At 42.1% G+C, this 21459-nt stretch overlaps 3 protein-coding genes across 8 annotated transcripts in view; 2 read left to right on the top strand and 1 right to left on the bottom strand.

The window, feature by feature from the left end:
• Positions 1 to 9082, bottom strand: part of TRAPPC12 (trafficking protein particle complex subunit 12) — a 64715-nt gene extending 55633 nt beyond the window's left edge. For 2 of the 4 annotated variants that reach the window (XR_013542953.1, XM_073001040.2), the window contains exons 1-3: positions 8776 to 9082; positions 5803 to 7009; positions 2165 to 2281 (exon numbers count right to left, since the gene is read on the bottom strand). Coding sequence is in view for 3 of the 4 variants with exons in the window: in XM_073001040.2 (XP_072857141.2) it covers positions 2165 to 2281; positions 5803 to 7009; positions 8776 to 9074 (1623 nt within the window). In the remaining variant the exon portion in view is untranslated. Of the gene's footprint in view, positions 1 to 2164; positions 2282 to 5802; positions 7010 to 8679 lie in introns of all 4 variants that reach the window. The other 2 variants (XM_020782605.3, XM_073001042.2) reach the window with 2 other exon arrangements.
• Positions 1 to 21459, top strand: part of LOC144587799 (uncharacterized) — an 887030-nt gene that overhangs the window by 800656 nt on the left and 64915 nt on the right. The gene's annotated exons all lie outside the window — the stretch shown is intronic.
• EIPR1 (EARP complex and GARP complex interacting protein 1) overlaps positions 9031 to 21459 on the top strand; it is an 80978-nt gene continuing 68549 nt past the window's right edge. For all 3 annotated transcript variants that reach the window (XM_020782609.3, XM_020782608.3, XM_020782610.3), the window contains exons 1-3: positions 9031 to 9166; positions 13339 to 13422; positions 21303 to 21435. In XM_020782609.3, coding sequence (XP_020638268.2) covers positions 9125 to 9166; positions 13339 to 13422; positions 21303 to 21435 — 259 coding nt within the window. In that variant the 5' untranslated portion in view covers positions 9031 to 9124. The remainder of the gene's footprint in view (positions 9167 to 13338; positions 13423 to 21302; positions 21436 to 21459) is intronic.

The raw sequence follows: 21459 nt of genomic DNA, 5'->3' as shown, positions 1-21459 counted from the left end.
AATTTAAAAGTCTTTCCATATATGAGATAGAAAATTGAATTTCCAAGGAGCAGAGAAATGATCCACTAGATGGGTGTGCAACACTGCATATTTTTAAAGCCTTCCCTTAATGCCTGCAGTAACTCACTTAAAGGAGTTGAAATTCTCTTCAAGGAAGGATCATCGCTCAATCTGGAGAACATTGGTTGCACACAGAAGGCCCCAGGTTCAGTCCCTCAGATTTTCAGTCAAAAGGATTAGGTAGCAAGTGATGGGAAAACTGCAGCCAGAGAACACACAGAGAGCTACTGCCAGTCCTATTAGATCATAGGGTGGGAAACCACAATTCCTCCAAATGCAGATGACCTACCATTTCCATCATCAGCCACTGCAGGTTATGCTGGCTAGGATTTGCAGTTCAACATAATCTAAAGGGCTACACGTTACCTCCCTCTGGGCTAGAAGTGCAAAACAGTCTTCCTACATTCTTGCTAAGCACACGGACATTGCATGCGGTCTGTCTTTCTAAGCTTGCTGGAAATGACAAATAAACAGAACAGGCAATTTGACTCTTGAGAAATTCTTGAATGTGAATTAGGAAGCCACCAGTTCACCAAAGAGGTGCAAGAGTTTTGCCTTGCTCCTGTTACTCCTCCTCCAATCACAGGTTTGAGTACAGACTGCCCTGGATAGAAAGAGTGGAGTGACAGCAATATGCAGCGAGGTACATTCAATTCAGCAGACTGGGCCACTAAGCTCAAAAAAATAGCAACAGTATTGATGAAAAAAATCTAAAAGGAAAACGGCCATTGTCATTCAGGAGCGAACAAAACAGAAGAAATGGGTTAAGCATTTAGGGCTCTCAGCTACATAATGATTGGTAAGATGCACTTGTTAAATTTTGGGATGTGTCAGCTTTAGAACACACACGGTCCAGTCTTCATGCTTTGCAGGAGTCTCTTTGGGTTTTTTTTGTAAAAATAGCACCAGAGACATGAGCCTCACCAAAAAGAAACATGGCTTTAACATCTGTCAATTTCTTTGCACCCTACTCGGCCTTTTTAAAAACCATCCAGCCTGATTATTTCAAATGCTTTCATACTATTTCAACTTTTTTGTTGGCCTAATAAAGATAGGTTTGGAATACAGAATTGAAGAATTCTGAACGTTTCAAATATGAAAACAGAACAGAGCTCACATTCCTTCCAAATGCAGATCTACTTCTGGTTACCTCAAGCTTTCCTCATTTCAAGCAGCATAATTTAAGGTGGGTTAATTTTACTACTGCTATTGTTACCAACTGGTGTTACAAATTCTTGCTAGCTTTCTGGAATTCACCAAGGGATCTACAAGCAGATCCACATTTACCTTTTGCCCACCACTGCTCTGGATTAAATAGCAAAATACAGGATATTGAACCAGATGCATCTAGAGCAGTGGCCCCCAACCTTGGGCCTCCAGATGTTCTTGGACTTCAACTTCCAGAAATCCTGGCCAGATGTTCTTGGACTTCAACTTCCAGAAATCCTGATTAGGACAATAGCCCACCTCACAAACTAGCCTTCTCACAGCCATAAATACTCCACCCACTCTCAAGCCTACCCAGAGCACAGTTTGCTGTCCTCTGAAGATGCCGGCCACAGAGACTGGCGAAACGTTAGGAAGAACCACTTTCAGAACACGGCCAAGAAGCCCAAAAAACCCACAACAACCAAGAAATAACGTTATCTCTTAAGTACAGTGGTGCCCCACTTGACGACGACCCCGCTTGACGATGACTTTTTTGCAATCGTTATAGTGATTGCAAAACGATGATTCCAATGGGGTTTTTTCACTTCACAATGAATAGTTTCCTGCTTCGGGAACTATTTTTTCACTTGACAACGATTCTAAACAGCTGATTGGCGGTTAAATGGCTCCCCGCTGTTTTCCGGACCTATTTCTGGAAGATAGTGATCAGAAATGGAGGATCTCCAATGGATGATGAGGTATTTCTCCCCACTGGAATGCATTAACCCATTTTTAATGCATTCCAATGGGGTTTTTACTTTCGCTTGACGACGATTTCGCTTAACAGCGATTTTAACGGAACACATTATCATCGTCAAGTGGGGCACCACTGTATTTAGAGAAAAAGCGCCTACTGTTCAATATACACAGAGGGGTACAACATGTTGTTACTCACTATTAGCTGCTTCAAACCCACAAAAGACTGTTCCACAGAGTTCGCATTCAGAACTTGTCTCTTCCCTGCAGCCTGTTCACCAAGGAAGCGGAGCATTAGGTCTTTAACAGCATCACCCTATTGAGAGGAATATACAAAGCATCTGTCACTACAGGTTCCCATTAGAGAAAGCATAAATGGAATGCACTGATGCAAAACTACATACTTGAGGTTTTTCAATGTACTGTACTCCATTGCCTGGATCCATGAAGATTTATCTCAAAATTTAAAATTTCATTTTGTCTATGATAAAAATACAATGATAGTGGGCTTGAAATGCTTGCCTTAGATCAGGGCATATATTCCTTGAAAAACGGGATATTTTTGGAATCTGAAACAGAAGTTGTGACTCGGGACACTTTTTCTCCATATCCACTGTGAAAAGATCAATCTTTGGCCCCCATAATTGGCGATTTAATTATTTTCCAATTAGGTTATTATCATATGATCTAGATGGGCATGTCTGTGAATACTCTCTGGAAATCTCAGCTAATAAAGAAAATCACTGCTTATGAGCAGATGACGATAGGATAATATATTATTTAAGGTTCTGCAATAGTTCCAATTCTGCTTCCATGGCCAACACAAAGTACTTGTTTTGTGCTTGAAAACTCTCAATATACCACAGATTCTTTCAAGTGGTCATAAAACTCCATGCAGCTCTGGTATAACCTCCTTTGAACAGCTATTTGCGGTGTTCTCTATTGCTAATGGACAAGTGCTTCATAAGTAAAATTTAAAAAGCAAAGTGGGTCTACCAAGTATAAGAACATTAAGAAAATGAAAAAGGTCAACTTTTGAGTCCATCAGAACTTTGCATCTAGAAAAGTGTACTCAGCAAGAATGTTATATAGGACATCATACTAGATTAAGCGTTGTCATACTAGATTAAGTATTTCCAGACTTGCAGTGTTTTGTATAAACTAATACTAAAATTTGTACAAGAAATGGTGAAGTCATTATCCTGTCTCACGACCTAGCATTACTTAGTACTCCACTTTCACATTTATAATTACCACTAAAGAGATCCCACCTTATCTATCACGGACTTGGACAGCAACCTCACATGGTTATTTCTCCAACCTACTGAAAAATCCTTCCATGCTCATTTCAAGACTTCTCATTACTGAATATATGAACATTGTACCATTCACTCATTCACCAAATTCCTTTAGCAAAAAATTGCATCTGGCAATCTTCTCAAGATTGCTTGCACCTCCACACCTCAGTTTCTGTACACTGCACATTTATGAGGCATGGTGAAATCCAGTCACATAAAAGCAGAAGGACACACAACTGGAATGCTGCCTTGCATGCACCCACTAGTAGAGGCGGACAAAATCCTCAAACCACCCACAGGGCAATTTCACCAAGGCCACTTTCAGCTATTTAGAAATATCACAAGACAACTATAAGTGTATCTCCTAATGAAAGAGCTGCTGCTATCTAAACATTACCTAAATGCCATGCCGTATCTCAAGAGAGGGCAATTTTTAAAAGAACTGAGCAAGTAGGATGAGGGAAATGCAAGTTGAAGAACAGTGAGTAGAAAGATAGTAATGGCTTCAAATCAATAGCAAAATAATGCTGGATTTAATTTTAATTGGTTTGATTTAGCTGCTTTTTTATTATTCCTGAAAGGCAAAAAAATAGATCATGTGACAGTATAAATATTAAATTAATCCATGATATGATTAAAATTAAAGAAATGGAAGACAATGGGAAGTGTTTTGCCTCATGTCAATCTCTGGCACTCTTCAACAATAGATAGGTGTTCTCTCCTTATTTTAAACCTAACTGTCATGGGACAAGCAATAATTTTAATTTTTAATGTTGCTGTTATTCACATACAATAAATGCTGCAGATTATAGTTTCTAGGTAACTTCAATCAAAAGGCCACTTTCATTTTTGAATCATTAAGCGTACATAAAATGTAAAGTAGCTACAGTACTTTTAACTTTGACAAAAGAGTGATTTGGAAACTTAGGAAATAGGAAGAACGGTGCAATACTTGCCAATATAATAAATATGTCCAAATTCTTTCAGAAGATCATTTATCCTTCTGTGGCCATGCACAATATACCTGACAGGCCATTTTATTATTATTATTATTAAGCTAAGCTTTTGAGTTTCACAGAAACCCTGAACAGAGAAGCAGGAAAAGTAGAAGCAAACTGAAATACAAGTGGTGGAGGAACAGCTGTGTTACTGATGCCAAGCTACAAGTGCAGCTTTCCATCAATGTACTGCAGCATATTTCCAATTTCTAAAAGAAGTGCTTCTGTTTGGAGTCATGAAGAACTATCTGGAGCTTCTGGAAGATATTTTTCCCCCTTTTGACTTTGCTGAAATTTGTCCCATTTTCTTATATAGGACTAAAGGAACAATGATTGAGGTTGAACAATGAAATAGGCCTCAACCGCCTATTTCTATGTAGTAAAAGGAATGAGGGGTGCATTATGTGGGGGTGGAGAGACTTTCTAGTGCACAGGTTGGTGGTAAGGAAAAATAATGGTAAAGACGTATGTGGTAATCCTAAGTATAACCTCCAACAGGCATCATACCTAGTTTGCAAACCTTTCTTTGTTTCTTCTTAAGATTCTCAGCTTGCAGAATATTGTGAAGAAACTGAGGAATTAGGGAACATGGACTTAAAAAATAAGGCTTCTTTGTGCGTGCCTGGAAAAGTCGGCTGAGAGTTGTAATGGTCAGTGTCTGCTTGGTAATAAGGGGCTAACTGAAGCTTATATCTTGAGAAGACCTTCACTGTTAAGCAGACTGGTTCCCTGTAACCACACTAAGTGGGAAATGACTTCTGCTGTGAGAGAGTTGAGGGGGACAGGAAGTGCTCTGGTCTTCTTGAACATTTGATGGAATTCAAAGCCTGATGGGTAGATCATCTGAAAGGGTCTAGAATGGGATGTTTTATGTATAAAGTTACTTCAGTTGGCTTAGATATCTCTTTGGAGATACTGTGCCCAATTGCTATCCTGCTGTTCAGGAGGACCCCTGCGCATGCCTGAAAACAATGCTGACCTGCCTTGCTCTGTAAGTATTATGTAGAACACTTTCGCTTTCTAAACTAGCTTTTCTAGAGTGTACTCTTGATTGCAAAATTGATTTGCCTCAATTGTATTTTTGTTCCAGATGCCTTTTGAATCTTTTTGCCTTTTTTTTTATTCTCTTATATAAAATATAAACTTCTCCCTGGAAGCACTGCCAAGTCTGGGAAGGTGCTAGGCAGGTTCCACAGTCCTGGGATCACACACCCTGGGACAAACAAGATAATGTGGTTGGGCAGCTACAAAATGGCCTCCTGGAACTAGGAAATCTTCACAAATACTATCTAGCTTCCCCCCCCCCCCTTTCATCCTCACCACCTGCATTTTGTAACATCATAGTTGCCAAAGATACAGCAGTCTTGAAAGTTTAACTTCCGTTCTGTGCATATTTGGTTAGTCATGATAAAAGAATTGCCTGACAATGGGTTTTGACATTTTTCATATGGACTGACATATCTTATTTTATTTTAAAGTGATGAGAACTCTGTACATAGCTTTTAGTTTGTGAGCCACTGTATTTAAAAAAAAAATCTTACCTGAATGTTGTCAAATTTTAATCCAGGCATTGTGAGATTCTCTTTGTCTATGAAAACATTACTATATTGCTGTGTGGCAACAGATATCAACACATTTCTAGTTCCATCGCTGGGAAGCCAAGCATCATTTCTTCTGTCCAGTTCACTCATATTTAGCACAGATGCAAAAGGATCATCACTGCCTTGAAAAACTGCATGTATTTGGGAAAATGGCTTTGGAGACTGTGATATTTCTGGAGAAGATGCAGATCTCCCAGCTTCAGATCTTCCATTTTTAACAAAGTAGTTTTGGTCTGTAGAATCATGGAACTCGCCAGTGTTTACAAGAGAAGACATCTGTTCTGGTACAGATGAGCTTGCATTGGGATTGCTGACAGAAATAAAAGAGGATGTAGTAAATGAATCAAAAAAATCAGAGGCTAGTGTGTTTGTATTCATGACTTCACCAAAAAATTTGCTCAGACTTGGACTAGGCTGAACTACCTGGGGAAGAATTTTCACTGGAGTCTCACTTATACCACCCAAGCTGGGTGACTTCACCATTTGAGGTTCAAAGCCATCATGCAGGGACTGTTGCTGGCTATTCATGTGATTCCCCTGGCTGAAAATGGTACACACGGGAATAGGCTCAGAGTCATCAGACGATTTGCTGGCTAGTGGCGAAGATATTGCCTCCTTAGGTTTGCATTCCTTGTCTGAAGCAGAGTTAAGCAGGTTGGCACCTTCCACTTCCAATTCATTTTGTGCTGGTTCCTGCTTCAGTTCTTCTTCTAAGGAAAACTGATTACCAGTTTCAGTATCAGAAATATCTTTAGTAGCACCTTCGGGTTCAATTTTGCTTTCATCACCAATATCTTTACCTCTTACCTCTCCTTCTATTGTATGAATATCTTTTGCTTCTATTTGGTGTACAATTTCTTGCAGACAACCAAGATCACCAGCATCATCTTCACTGTTATTTGGAGAATCTGATATAATGACACTCTCCATCATGTGCTCACTAAGTTTATCTATGAAGTTTCTGGAATCTTCCACAAGGGTCTCATTTTCTTCTGACTCAAACTCATCCCCTCCAAGATCAATGGTTTCTTCATGAAAGATAAGTTCTTCATCAGCTTGTTGCTGAACATTACATGGACTTTCTGCACCATGTGAACCCCTTATCTCAGCATCTTCAATGCCGCCTTCTTTGTTTTCCATGGTTAATCTAAACAAAATTACAATTAAATGCAGTCAGCACTAATCAAAACTGAAATGTAGGACTATTTACACAACCAGTAACAATGGAGCTACATTGCAGGAGTGGTATCTGTTCAGTCCCTGTGACCTGAAAGCATTTCTGCAGCCCTTGAGCCTCTCCCAGACCTTCATAATACCAACTATCAAAAGAAATGTCATTTAAATGACTTTCACCCCATCTCTGGAAGCTTATAGGAGTGATAGTTAATCATTAAAATGTCTGACCGTATCTGGTTTTGTTTTTTCTATCACCTTCTCTTTTTAATTTTTGGGGCCAGTGCAACCCACCACGAGTCTTGGGCAGGAAAATTGGCACTGGGATGCCCGAAACTTGTCCACTCCTGCTATATAACCATTTCAACAAATACTATAACATATTAAAAAAAGCTTGCAATCAAAATGTTAATTTTAAAAAGTTCAGTCTCCAAGATGAGGGTGAAAAATACTACTAGAATATTTACTGGAGACCTTGGCATTGCATCTTTGCTAATTCTCACTGCATGAGAGTGTAGTGTGGCATTACTGTGCTGGCAAAGCAAATCAACATTCTACAAGGCAATTCTAAAAGTGAGGGTAACCCAAACAACAAATTATAACTTTGAAACTAGACTTCATGTTAGCTCCAAATTTAGCACAGATGTAGCAGATTCTGCTGCTGCTCTGTGCCAAATTTGGGGAACTTTGGAAAATGGGGTTTTAAGTTATGATTTTTCAAAAGTAAAACTGTTCCCCTTCATGCAGACACAAGCAACGCTAACCACTCCCAGATTTAGAACAGATCAAACTGAAAAGACCAGTCTTGCTTGAAAAAGAATGATTGACATCACCTTCTTTTAAAAAAAACTGGAAAGGCTTCAGGGGCTGAAATACTGATCCTCAAAAAAGGCCTTTCAAAAGGGTAAAACAGTGACTTCCTTATAAAATGAGCATGTGTGGAACAGGCTTATTCCCCCCCCCTCCCCAAGACTGTTCCAAAGTACAGATGATGCTGCTGCTTCATGGACCAGGAGGCAAGATGTTTGGAGGGAGGGCCATGAAAGGTCAGTTGTTGTTGTTTAGTCCTGTCCATGACCCCATGGACCAGAGCACGCCAGGCCCTCCTGTCTTCCGCTGAAAGGTCAAGAGAAACAGTCAAAAGTGGGAAGACTTTAAAAAAAAACCAGGCTAGTGAGAAAAACCGGCACTGCCTGGCACCTCCTCTCATCCTGGGGCAAGCTTCTGTCTTCCTCCTTGCTTCCTCACTTGTTTAAAAGATGGCCTCGGGACTGTGGCTTCTAACAAAACCGCATCAGATCTGGCAAGGTCTCCGGCAAGCTCGGACACTGGACGGTCGAGACCCGTGTGGGGTGTGTTTTGCCTGGGCCACGGGAAGAAAACCTCAGGAAGCTCGACCCCCCCACACCCTTTAGTGCCCGGGGAAGCCTTCGGGTGGGGGGGGGCCTCCCGTGCCTGGCAGCCAGCCTCACTCAAGCCTCCCGTGGCGGAACTGCACGTTGCTCGATCCTGGCCGGCAAAGGCTGCTTTGCTTCCCCTTCTTCCCTGTGGCGCCCGCTCTCCCCTCTTCCCGTCCCCGGCTGCCCTTGGCAAGGAAGGAAGGGATCCCTCAATCCCGCCCGCCTTCTCTCTTTCGCCCCGCACCTTCGGATGAGGAGCGCCGCTTCGCTTCAGCCCCTCCGAGGAGAGACACTCGCCGCCGCCCAACCCCGCGGGAAGGACACGCTCTCCGCGCCTCACCTGCTCTCTCTCCCACCCTCCCCCCGCCCGGCAGCGGCACCTCTCTCCGGCGCCCAGGAACCCGGCCGGCGCGCCTCCCTCAGTGCGCCTGCGCAGCTGGGTTCACGTGCCCGAGGACCCTCGCGTCGCCTCCGCCTCCCTCCGTGGCGTACCCGGAAGTGGCATCTTGACGGAAGCCGAGGCGGGACAAGAGGCGTATGTTGTGGCGGGTTTCGCTTTAACTGCTCGGGTTCCAATGGGAAGGAGGTGAGCAGGGCAGCCAAGGGGGCTTGCCTTCTTCCCTCTCTCTTCCTGTCCATCGGGACCCGGTCGCCAGGCGGGCAGGGCAGGAGGCGGTGCGCTCGTCGCCATGGAAGATGATGCGCCCGTGATTTACGGGCTGGAGTTCCAGGTAATGGGAAAGGAGTGGGGTCGGGGGAAGGGTCCGAACTGGGTGGGTTTGGTGGGTTTTTTAAAAAAAGAAGTACTAAACTATTTACAGACAGCAAGAATAGTGAGTGTATATGTATATGTACATATAGTCTATATTTCTATATGTACAGAAAGCAATAAACAGCACTTCAGGATCTAGAAACAGGAACAGTGTGTGTGCCATTAAAATCCATAAATAGACGTACTTGCTAGGTAATAAAAGGTATTGCATATAATATGTGTTTTATTATTTATTCACATTGATTTGTAGATTTCCCAACAAACATGGCCTGCGTGAGGATACACATATGAATAGCTCCTTTCATGAGAGTGAAATGCTGTGGATTCTGCAGCATCACTTTGTCCAATATAATCTGCAATTTGGTTTAGTCATTTTCTGTTCTGTAATAATTTATTTGGAGTAGCTTCTATTTGGCGTATTAGTACTATTATAAGTGTGGGAGTTTGTATCAGAAATATTACTTAAAACCCTTTCTCCTGAAGTGGAATGGATACTGTGGGGTTTATGTAAAAAACACAAAGTGTTAGCATTAGTAAAAAGGGAAAAAAAAAGATAATGATTGATGTTAAAGTGTACAGTAATTGCAATTCAGACATCAGAAGAAATCTGAGACTTGGAAGGGCAAGTATGAGGGAGAAGGAGGTGCACTGGAGACCAAGGCCAAGATTGTCCATGCTATGGTATTCCAAGTTGCTATGTGCAGCTTTAAAAGTGGGAGACTAAAGGAAGGTAAAAGGAGGCCAAAAAAAGTGATGGATTCATTCTACATCCGGTGTTGAAGGACTGCCCTTACCAACAGATAAATGCTTGGAGGTGGAAGAGAGCTGTTGAATTCTCAGCAAATTATAGAGTTAGAACACCTTGGAGAAATCATGGCTTCAGAAGAAAGCCCTTGATGAATAAGAAAGCAATAGTAGAGCCTGTGCGTGTAATTGTGTTAAAACTATGGAGATCTGGGTCAGTGTTTAATAAACTCTCAAGAGATAGAATAACTTTTGTGGTTAAATTGTCTTCTAAGACGTTGTGTATTTATTATAAGTACTTTGTCAATTTACAGTTCTTGAGGGCCCCAAATCTAAGCACAACAGCAAAAAGCATTTTTAAAAAATATTTTAAAAGAGATGAAAAAAATCATTAAACAACCCCCCACAGTCTTTAAAAATATACTTGTTTAGAAGTGGATCATGAACACCTTAAAAGATTGCTTCCAAACTAGTTTTAAATACAATCGGATGTACAAAACAGCCCACCCAAACCTCAAGGAGGATGGACTGGTCTGAATTGCTTTGACAGGAGGTTCTACAATCGAGATGTTGCTGCAAAGATAACCCTGTTTCATTTAATCTCCAGCTTTCCTTCTCAACATGAACAGATGTACAGCAGGATCTTATAACTCAGATTGTGGGCAGGCTTGTACATTAACGGGATGGTTCAGCTGTCCAGACCCCAAGCCTTCTAGGTCAAAACCAGCACCTTAAATTGAATTGGAAGCCAATGCTGCTGGTTCAAGATACATGGTCACTGAAGAACTGTCTGGCTGCCACATTTTTCACCAATTTGAGCTTTTTTCAAGAGCAGCTCTACGCTGGCACGTAGAGCCCTCTCTGTGGGCATGTGAGCCGTAAGTTGTTGGATCGCTATCCCTGGCAGCCAAACCGAACAAACAAACAAAAAACTTTTTTTCCTTTGCCGCAGTGCTAGCGCCCCGACAGGTGGTGGGCCAGGATCTGGAGGAGCTGGCACTGGCGGCGGCGGGCCGTATGAGCTATAGGTAGTGGCAGGGTTGGGCACGATTGGAGGTGGATATGGAGTCGGGGTCTGGAGGCACCTGCATGCCCAGGATTTGTGCTTCCGCCACCACTTCCTCTTCTGCTACTGCTGTTGCCTGCTGGGTTGTTTTGTTTTGTTTTTTTGTTTTTTTATTTTTTTTGTAGTTTGGGCACCCGGGCTCAAAAAAGTTCACCATCACTGGTATAGAGCATGTTATAATAGTTTAATTAGGAGGTAAATAAGAGGTAGATCACTGTGGCCAAATCTGCCTTCCCTAAGAAGGGACACACCTGGTGCAGCTATCAAAATTCAGCAAAAACACCTTTGACCATAGCAGCCATGCGGTTTTCCAGGAGAAATGCTGAGTCCAGCACCATCAGTGTACGTAGAACTTCAGAAGGAGTGCAGTGCCATTGAGAATAGAGCATGACAATTTTATTAGGAGGTAAATAAGAGGTAAATCGTTGTGGCCAAATCTGTTTTCCCTAGGAAGTACATACTTCCAATTCTTGATTGGTCTTTTGTTTCGATACAGTTTCAGTTGGTTTACCCACATCTGATCCTTTGCTGCCTCTAGACATCCTTGGGAGCAGCTGGGAGTAAGAACAAGAGATAGAAAGCAATATACATAATTTGTTGCTTTACTGCTACAGCTGTATATGGATAAAGAGTTGTGATCTGGGAGCTACTGAGTATTTTCAGAATATGTATTTATATACATCAGTGTTGATGGCTGCTGGCCTTTGCAGCCTTGTTGCAAGGAATCCCTGCAGAAATCTGTGGAACTCTTGAGTTATCACTTTCATATAAAAATAGGGGCAGGCTATTTATCAAGATGCCGAGACTATTTTCATATTGATGTCTTTGGTCTGAATGGGTAGGTGGATGTAATGAATAATAAGAAAACCAAACAAACCTTCATCAGATCATCTTAGCTTTATGCATATAGAGTATATAACACTGAAGAGTTGTAAATCATTCTATTGGAACCATTATTAATATCTGTGAAGGTTCGTTTCGGTGTGGGCCAGTCACTCCCAATAAAGGACGAGACGGATTTAAACTGTCAACTGGATCAGTGTTTATTTGTACATCAACCATAACTGGAACTTCTGGGATAACAGGTTCTAACATCTCTTGCGCTCCCAAACCCGAGCGCAAGGGTGTCCATAAACTTTCAATAAACAGGTTACTGTCCTCAATAGTCCACAGTCCCGTTACGCCTTTCACGGGCACCTGGTTTTCCTCAACCCCCTCTTCAGGGGAAATAAAGGGAGTGTCTCTTCATCGTCGCTCCATCCCCATAAGGACAACCCCTCTCCGACATTGGCCAACCACGGTCCAGGTAAACTCCCATTTTCTGCAACTCAGCAAGATGCCATGCTTTCTTTCTTTCAATTTCCCTCGCCACTGCTTCCCGTTCCTCCCTTAGCCTATGCCTCCATTCCTTTGATTCAGTTTCTCCCCAATATGAGGGTCGGGGTTTCAAACCTTGGCGTCTTTGTCTTTCCACCTCCTCGTGGGGCACCTTCACCTGCTCCCACTTGCCGGTCCAGGGATCTTCAACCCATATCCACTCCCAACCGCCCGGGATTTCCTCCCACTTCCCCCTTATATCTCCGGCCGCAGCCTCTATCTCCTCCTTCCCTTTTCCCGCCAAATCCTTCCCGGGTTTCAGTCCCAGGGTTAACCCCTTCACCGCCTGCCCAAGGTCACTGGTATCCACTCCTTTATCCACTAGTTCCCAATCTTCAGGTACCCCTTCCAACTCACAGGTGTCTACTTCTTTATCCTCACGACGGGGTGGGGAGGAAGGGGGGGGATGTCTGGGTGTTTTGGGTCCGCGACAGGAGCGACAGCACTCCTATATAGGCCTCCTGTTTGGGGGCCTCACAATATCTAAATTGACAAACAAAACTGTCCGAAGGGCTTAAAGTAACTTGAGTGCCTAATAAGAAAATGACAATGAAGTAACCAGAACTTAGTTTTAAACAGATACTTTAATATATATGTTCTTACCTGCAGGAATATGTCAGCAATTTGTAGTTCATTCACATGTCATAGTGAATAGTTCATAGGTGTGCATACAAAATATCTAAATTGTTGGAAATTTTTGGTATATTCATCCTTCTTAATTGTCTGTCTGTAATCTGTAATTATCTTATATTTTTTAAAAGATGTTTCATAGTGTTCAAGCTGGCTACTGCATGCAAGAAATAACTTGCAGTTTTGAAGAAATCATCAAAATACAGGCGGATTAAATGTCAAAAACTGTTTTTTGTAACCAGTGGGCTGTATGTTCAAGACTGTTTAAATGTGTTGAGTGTAACTGTATTTTTATACTTCCGTCCCTGATGTAGGCACGAGCTTTAACACCCCAGACTGCTGAAACAGATGCAATACGGTTCCTGGTTGGAACACAGTCTCTTAAATATGATAATCAGGTAAGCTAGTCCAGAAGTTGTATGAAAATAGAGTCAGAAGTGTTCGTAAAGTCTTCTTTGGGATAATGATTTTTCTTTGCCAAAATGCATTTTTAAGTGTAGTGTCATTTTAGAAATATTGTACCCATCCTTTTGGAGTATTTGATGGTGGTGTTCTACCTAAGGTATTGGGTTGAGGGGAGAAGAGATGTAAACCAGGCATTTAAACTTAAAACCATGTTTCTGCTGATGGCTAGTGTGGTGATCTCCTCTGAAGCCCCTATTCCCCCCAGGCCTTCACGAGGTTCTCGCTCTTCTTCTTTCTTCGCTGCCACCAGGTATTACTGCCTTAATGCCATTTAATCATGGAGACATGTGTGCTTTTAAAACTTAAGTCATTTATTAGATCAGGGAAGTTAACATATGATTAATATTCAATAGGTAAATCACAGGTTGCTAATCACTTGTATTGTATTTGTATCATTTCTACTTTAAATTTAAATCTCTATTAACTCTCTGTTCCATTCAGCGTTCTTACAGATCTGTAACTCACCCTTAGTACACGTTTAAGTTTCACACTGTCTCTCACTACCAGAATCTCTCCTTATACCCTATACACCAGCCTTTATATTCAGCCCCCTCCCCCTTTGGCTCCGCCTTCCATCCTGTCATTAACTCCTTGTCCACTGTTCTGCTGTGACGGGCAGGTGAGGGCAGGGCTAAATGAGGAGCTGAGGTATATGCAGGTTGCTTGAAACCACTCCGTGAAAATTGGCATCTCCTTGGAAAACGTTCAAGGAATCTCACTTAGCAATTCAGTTTAGTATCTTGATTGAATGACTGGTAACATGTTTTGAGGTGGGGAACAAAGGTGTAAGACAGCTGTAAAATGTAGTGAAGAGAAAATGAAAGAGCAAAGTGGCTGATTATGAACTTTTTCACTCCAGACCAAAACATTAATAAATGGTCTTGAGTATTGCTGAAATCCAGTGGTAGCCTTTAGTATTCAGCATCACTAAAACAGGAGTTTCTTATGCTTGTCCTTCTAATCCACCTCGGTCTGGTACCCAAACACCCTGCTCCTTGGGAGAGTTTCGCCAGCTTCGGATAAAGGGTTTTCGTAGGCATGGGAGCTCCAGCTGAATAGGAAGGTTGCTCATTCTGGTGGAAATGGTGAAATCCAGTGGATTTGGGCCTGAATTGGTTTAATATGTGCTGAATAAATAGGATAAATAGGCCTCCTTCAGGCCCTCAAGGAGATGCAGGAGAAGGGCAAATAGCCCGCTTGGTGTGTCAGGAGTGACCCCCCCCTTACAATTTGTTTCTAATTTGTTTTCTAATATATCATTAAATTGCTTTTTATCTGTTTCAGTGCACTGCAAAGTAAATATCATGCTTACAGTTGAATAGATTCTCTGATAACTGTTGTAAAATAACCTGTGAAGTCAAACCCTGCTTTCCCATTAGCAGGGCTTGAAAAATGCACTCATCCACTCATCTGTGATGAGTGAAAGATGCTGCTGGATGAGTCACAGCTCCTTCCCTGCCTGGCTCTTTCCCCTCCACCTCTCTCTCTCTCTCTCTCTCTCTCTCTCTCTCTCTCTCTCATCCTGCAGTCCTCCCCTCCCCCCTCCCATTGCAAAAGGAAAACTGCCCTCTTCTCGCGAGAAGAGAGTTTGAGTGGCACATAGAGATTTGGCTCTGCAGGAGAATATAGAGTAGTCCCATGCTGGAGAATATGGAGAGTCCCTGCTCCCAATTTCAACCGAATGAGGATACATCCTGGGGTGGGAGGGAACCATGTCTCTTAAGAGGCTGGGTATTTTTTGCTTTCAGTTTTGTTTTTGCTAGAGACATTCAAAAGAAAGGCATTCAAAATACAAGATTCATGACCACACAGGCATGCAGGTAATAAAGCAACCCAAGTCTGAGGGTATAAATCAGTGATTCCCAATCCCAATAAATTGCAAGTCAATAGTCTGGTCATGCTGACTGGTGAGACATCCTAAAAATTTTCAAGCCCTGCCTATTAGGCTCAATATTAAAGCCAGGATTTGGTTCCCAGAGAATGTTGATGTCTTATAAAGGAAACCACTGCTGTCTTTTCACTTCTCTCACACACTTTTATCTCCCTACTTGGCTTTGCTGGCCACTCCCCTCTAATTTCACTTGCTTTTTCCAGCTCTGTCCCACCAACATTCCCATGCTTGTTTGCTGGTCCCTCCCTTCCAGCCTTTTCTCACTCCTACCTTCATTTTTTTTTTTTTTTTTTTTTTTGCTGCTTTGCTTTTGGACAAAAATATGTTAGCTTACAGAGTTTGTCAGAGTAGTCATAAAAGTGAGTTTTGGAACCTGAAGCCAGGGTGTTGGATGATACTAGAATGGTTCTACAACCGGCAGATTGTAAAGTGAGGTGTTATACATTGGGGGGGGATCCCCTTTATATCACTTTAGGTATTCTGGTGAACAGAAAAGGGATCAAAAATACTTCCAGTAAACAAGTTTGATGAGTACTGTAGCATCTTCCTGGTTATCTGGACTTGATCCACCATCATCCCTCACCTGTCTCTTTGGAATTGCAGTACTTCCCCCCCTCCCAAAAAAAAAGGACCACAAGTTCTTCATCTGACAAGGACAGGTTTCCTTTGCCCTTTTCCTGCCTTGGACAAGCAAGGTCATGGAATGGTGTCATAATATCGGGACAAACACTCTTAAAATTTACAGGGGGAGTTGCGAAGGGTGTGTTTGCTTTTGGTGGGAGAAACTTTAAGCCTTGAAAAATATTTAGATCCTTTCCCAATAAATGTACTTGAATAAACAGTTTATCTTTGCCATCTCAGCAGCTTGTTTTTAGTGTGTATTCTGTATGGTTTAAAATATTTTGTATTGTAGTAGAAGCAAAATGCTGCCACAATTCTGGCGATCTAATTGTGTCCGGGTGGTAATTCTGGCAATAACTTCTCCCTTCCCTTTCTCACTATTCTGATATCCATGCCAGCATTAATAATTGAGATACAGGGCAGTTTCACTAGGTGTTAATGAGCAGATAGGGTTAATGGCCTTTAGCAGTGCTTGAAGCCATCAGCTCGGTGGTTGGTGATTAATCTGTAAGAAGTGTCATGAGCCTCTATTGTTACCGCATAATTTAGCAGCACTGGTCTCTACACAGGTCAGGTAATGGTGACTCTGTGAACACTTTCTAGCAGATGGTAGCTTGACATTCAGGTTGTGCTGCTTAACTAGGTTTCATCTCTCAGGCAGCTGTGGGTGGAATCCCTCAAAGAAATCTAAAGTCATAAAGCATGGGAGGCAGAAGAATGCTTTCCGCTTATAGATACTCAGCTATCACAAGCAAATGCACAGCCTAACATAGAATTTGTTAGTGAAAATGGAGTGATTTGATGGCAATGGGGTTATCTAGATGAGCCCTACTGCATGTTCTGCTTCAGTGTTGTTCACTGACTAGTTGTGAGAGAAACAGAACACTTCATGGATGCCAAACACAACAGAGAACAGGAGTTCCAGATACTTGTAACCCTGTTCCTATCCTTGAGGTAAAACGGCATTTGCCTTTCAAACATTTGAGATTGAGGAGGAGGAATTTCTTTCTGAAGACTTTTTGGGGAAACGTCTTAGAGAGGAGCTTTTTACAAGATAGCAACCCTCCTCACCTGCACTCCTGTGCATGTATATGTAGAAAATGTTGGTTAATTTCCCCAAGTAAAATGTGCAAGTGACCACACAAGGAGGTGGTGCCAGTTATGCCATTTGGCATGTGGAAGGTCTCCTCCATGTGTGGAACAACTGTTTTGGACAGCATGTGTTCATTTTCTGCTTGAAAACAACAGTTTGCATGGTTTACTTATCCTAGGTTGGTATGAGCTGTGGTGCACCTATTGCTCTGGCTGCACCGCTCAGTGAGTTGGAGTATTTGGCTGTGGAGCCAGGAATCGGGAGCTTGATTCCCCCTCACTGTGTCTTATAGAAAAGCCAGACTGTGTAGCCTTGAGCAAGCTATACAGTCCCAGTGTGCCCCCAAGTGGAAGGGAATGAGAAAAGTACCTGTGAGTATTTAGTATTCAGAAAACCCTGCAGTAGTGTTAAATGAAAATACAGTAGTGATTTAGTGTCCGGTATTGGTTGGTTTAAAAGTACCATTGAGGTTTAACTTGCTGCAAGCACAGGGCTTGAAAAATTTTAGAATGTCTCACCAGTTAGTCAAACATTTCACCAGTCAGCATGACTGGACTATAGATATGCAATTTATGTTTAAATTTAAATTAGGCACTTTCTGCATAACTGTGTGTACAAACCCAAAATGAATATACTCTCAGACTTGGGTTGCTTTTTTACCTGCGTGCCTGTGGGTCATGAAGCTTGTATTTTGAATGCCTTTCTTTTGGTCCCTGGGGCTGGACTGTCCACTCACCTTCCGCTGTTCCTGTTGTTCTGGAGCTTGCGGTCTGTGAGCCATTCTTCAACCTGGCAGCGAAGCTCGTTCTCCTGCCAGGAGTGGAAGGGGGATGGACCCTCATTATGTCCACCTGTGCAGGGGTATTTGTATACTAAATATTTAAGACGAGACTAGGATTGTTTTTGGTGACATTTGTTTTTATTTTATTATTGTTTTAATTTTTGTTTTTTTGTGTTTGTTTTTTCAGTATTGTACCTTTTAATGACATTGTAAACTGCCCAGAACAATGCTTTAAATCAGTGGTCCCCAGTCTTTTCCGAACCGTGGACCGGTTGGAGGGGGTGGGGTCAATGTGCGGGGGCAGGACGCGCTCACGGGGGTGGGACACGCACGTGGGTGGGCGGGGCATGCTTGCATGTGGGTGTGGGTGGGAATGCGTGGAGGGGTATGAGACCTGTCTCCACAGCCCAGTTCTGCCAAGGCCACGGACTGGCACCGGGTTGTGGACCGAGGGTTGGGGACCCCTGCTTTAAGTTACATCACATAAGGCTGATTTTGCAGGAGCTTTTTGGAAATTAAATTTTTTAAAAGAGATCCCAAAAGTTGCAGAGTTTCCTTGGGGTCCCTTTCGTCATGGGGAAACCATTGGGGCCCTTAGAATGGGAGGGTGCTTTTAATTTCCGAAAATCTCCACTGGGGTCAAATCATCCTGCGAGCAGTGGTTTTTGGAAATTAAAGTCTCCCTCCCCCTGTTCTCAGACCCTCAATAGCCTCCCCACTGTAGATTTGGCGTGCCCTTCATGGGGCGGGGGAGCAGAGCTTCGGAGAGAGTGTGTCCTGCAGGGCATGGGAGCCTGATGTGGCCTGCAAGATGCACTCGTTGCAGTTGCTGGAAGAAAACTTTGTTCCAGGAAACTGAATAATGGGCTTTCCTCCCTCAGGATGTTGCAGATGAACCTTGAAGACCTTTGTTGTGGCACCTCATCTAGTTTCATCTTTAATGCTTTCCATGTTTCCTTACCAAAAGGGTACAAATAATAATAAAAATAAAAAATTCTCTGGAAACCATGACATGCCATATTTGATAACACTTGTCCTTAGGGCCTAATGCCATTCTGAATTATTTCACCGGAGAGGAAAGAGCAGTTATGTGTGACTTTGAGGCACCCAAGATGGGGCAAAAGACACTTCTAGTTTATGTGCTGAATGACCCTCTTTATATGGTTAGTAGGGGCATATAATACATGTTGGGAGAGCAAATTGAATTTTGATTTGTGGCTCACCTTTAGGGAATCAATTCCACTGCCAAGGAGACTCCTTTATAATTTCAACATGAGGCTTCCCATTTTTAGAGGAGGCTGTGAGAGCATGTAGGCGAAGTAGCATGTAGGCCCAGTATGCTCTGCGCTGTTTTAAGCAGAGATTTTGTTGAAACTGTAAACCATGTAATGGGTTTTTGTATCGGAACACATCCCACTGTGCCAGATGCGGTACAAGAAGTCTGGAAGAAAATCTGATTCTGGATGCTTTTCTTGCTTCCTCCTTGCTTCAGCCTCAGCCTGGCTTTCTTAGGCACGCAAATTGGAGAGGGAAATGAGTTAAGACGTTTATCTGAGGGCAGTTGATCATATATACAAATCCCAGGTGGCCCATCCAGAAAAGCCAGCAGTTGTTAAACATGTCCAGCCTTGTATTTGTTGATAGGATGTTCGCCTGGGAGAACGGATTTTTCACCTTCCTGTTTTGTTCTAGGGCTACAGAAGCTTGAGAACATTTTCAGTTAACTACACAATCTGTGATACAACAGCAAATTGTTATTTTATTTTTAATTTTCCCGTCTCTAATCTGATAGGTAGAGCCCAGATGTGTTTCAGAGCAATACAACATATGAAGTACACTCAAAAATAAGTGCTGTAAATATTGGGAGGAAAGCAACAGATATGGAATGTTCTTTTGAAAATTAACATATTACTTGTCTGCTGTCACATGTTATTAACATGATTCTTTGATATTACTGGGTAGAAGTACCTTGCATGTAAGGAAAATTGTGCAAGCAGGTTCTGCAATTTTCTGGACATCTGCAGTGGGCACAATGTCTCCTTGTGTGTTCAGGCGCATGGCAGGCAGCTGAAATGACTGTGTGCTCCAGTTATGCAAGTTTGAGTTTGCTCTGCAGCAACTCAATAGATGTCTGGCTGTTGCTTTGAAAGATTAACCACAGCATCCCTAAATGGCAAACCTTCCTATGCCTCCAGAGTACTCTTTCTGTCATAGTAAGTAAAACATTACTGATCACACTAAAACTGATTGAAATCCTGTTCAAGTTGATGTAACATGAAGTTATGCCTATGAAAGTGTGCCATGCCTTATGCTTAGGCAACCAGCATTGCTCTGTCAATGGCAGGATTCTGGCCACAACTGGAGGAAATGGGTGGAAACGTCAGCTCAGCTGTGCATCCCTGGTGCAATGCTGCACAACCGCATGCCTTAGAAGAAACGTTGAGTGGTTATGCCATGGTTGTGGAGTCAGTTATGAGGTTTACATTGAGACTTTTGCATGACATGCTTGCAGAAGTCCTTCGTAGATAAACTTTTACCCGGTCACAATTTTGCCTACTGCTTCTGCAGCTTCATTTTACACATGTGTAGCTGCACAATGGGATCTGAGCCACTGTAATGTTTATATTCTCCTTAGAACGTCAGAAAATTAGAGTGCTGCTTCTTATTACACAAAAAGCGCTGGGCAACATAGAAGCTTGTTAAGGTGTTACTTAACTCTGGTGAGACCTCTAGAAGTATTCACTCTCCTGTATCACTGCATCAGCACTGTTAGGCTGATGTTCCCTTTGTGCCTTTTGGACCGTATACAGTGGGCAAAAGGAGCACATTTGGGAAGGGATGGTCCTTAGATGATGGAATGCATGATAGGTTTGCAAAAGTCCTGGAGTACAATGGCTAGAATCTTTATTTTATTTATTTATTTCATTTATACCACGCCCATCTGGTCTAAAAGACCACTCTAGGCGGCTTCCAATATAGTAAAAACAGTGAAATAATACAAAAAACACAAACAATTACATAAATCATATTGTAATAAACAGAATACAACAATAGAATAGAAAATACATAAGGAGAGAATAAACAGACTTCAGTGCTAAGAGTCTTTTACTTGGCACTTAATTTTGATCTTTGTTTCTTCAATAGGAATTTTGCATGTGGAAAGTCAATAAAAGTTTACTAGAAATTCACAACTTGAACTTTATATTTCTTTGTTGTTTCTTCCTCATTTTTTGTCTCCTTGTCTTCCTGTTGAAACTGCACAATGTGTTTCAAGAACAGCATTCTGAATTACTGTTTCAGTTCCTTTTGTGCTTTTGGTTTTTAACAAAATGAAACTCTTATGTTATATTGCATGCAATCATTCTGTATAATTAAAGTGCCTCCAAAAAGTACATGAAGTCTTAATGTTCCTTTCTTGTATTTGTAGATACACATCATTGACTTTGACGATGAAAATAATATTATAAACAAAAATGTTCTTCTGCATCATGTTGGTGAAATTTGGCACATTAGTGCCAGTCCAGCTGATAAAGGTGTCCTGGCAACTTGCTATAATAAAAGTAAGTGCAATTTTGATTGTTTTT

This window comes from Pogona vitticeps, chromosome 1 (genome assembly GCF_051106095.1).
Source record: "Pogona vitticeps strain Pit_001003342236 chromosome 1, PviZW2.1, whole genome shotgun sequence".
In the NCBI taxonomy this organism is placed as follows: domain Eukaryota; kingdom Metazoa; phylum Chordata; class Lepidosauria; order Squamata; family Agamidae; genus Pogona; species Pogona vitticeps.
This window is presented reverse-complemented; position numbering and strand designations above follow the sequence as displayed.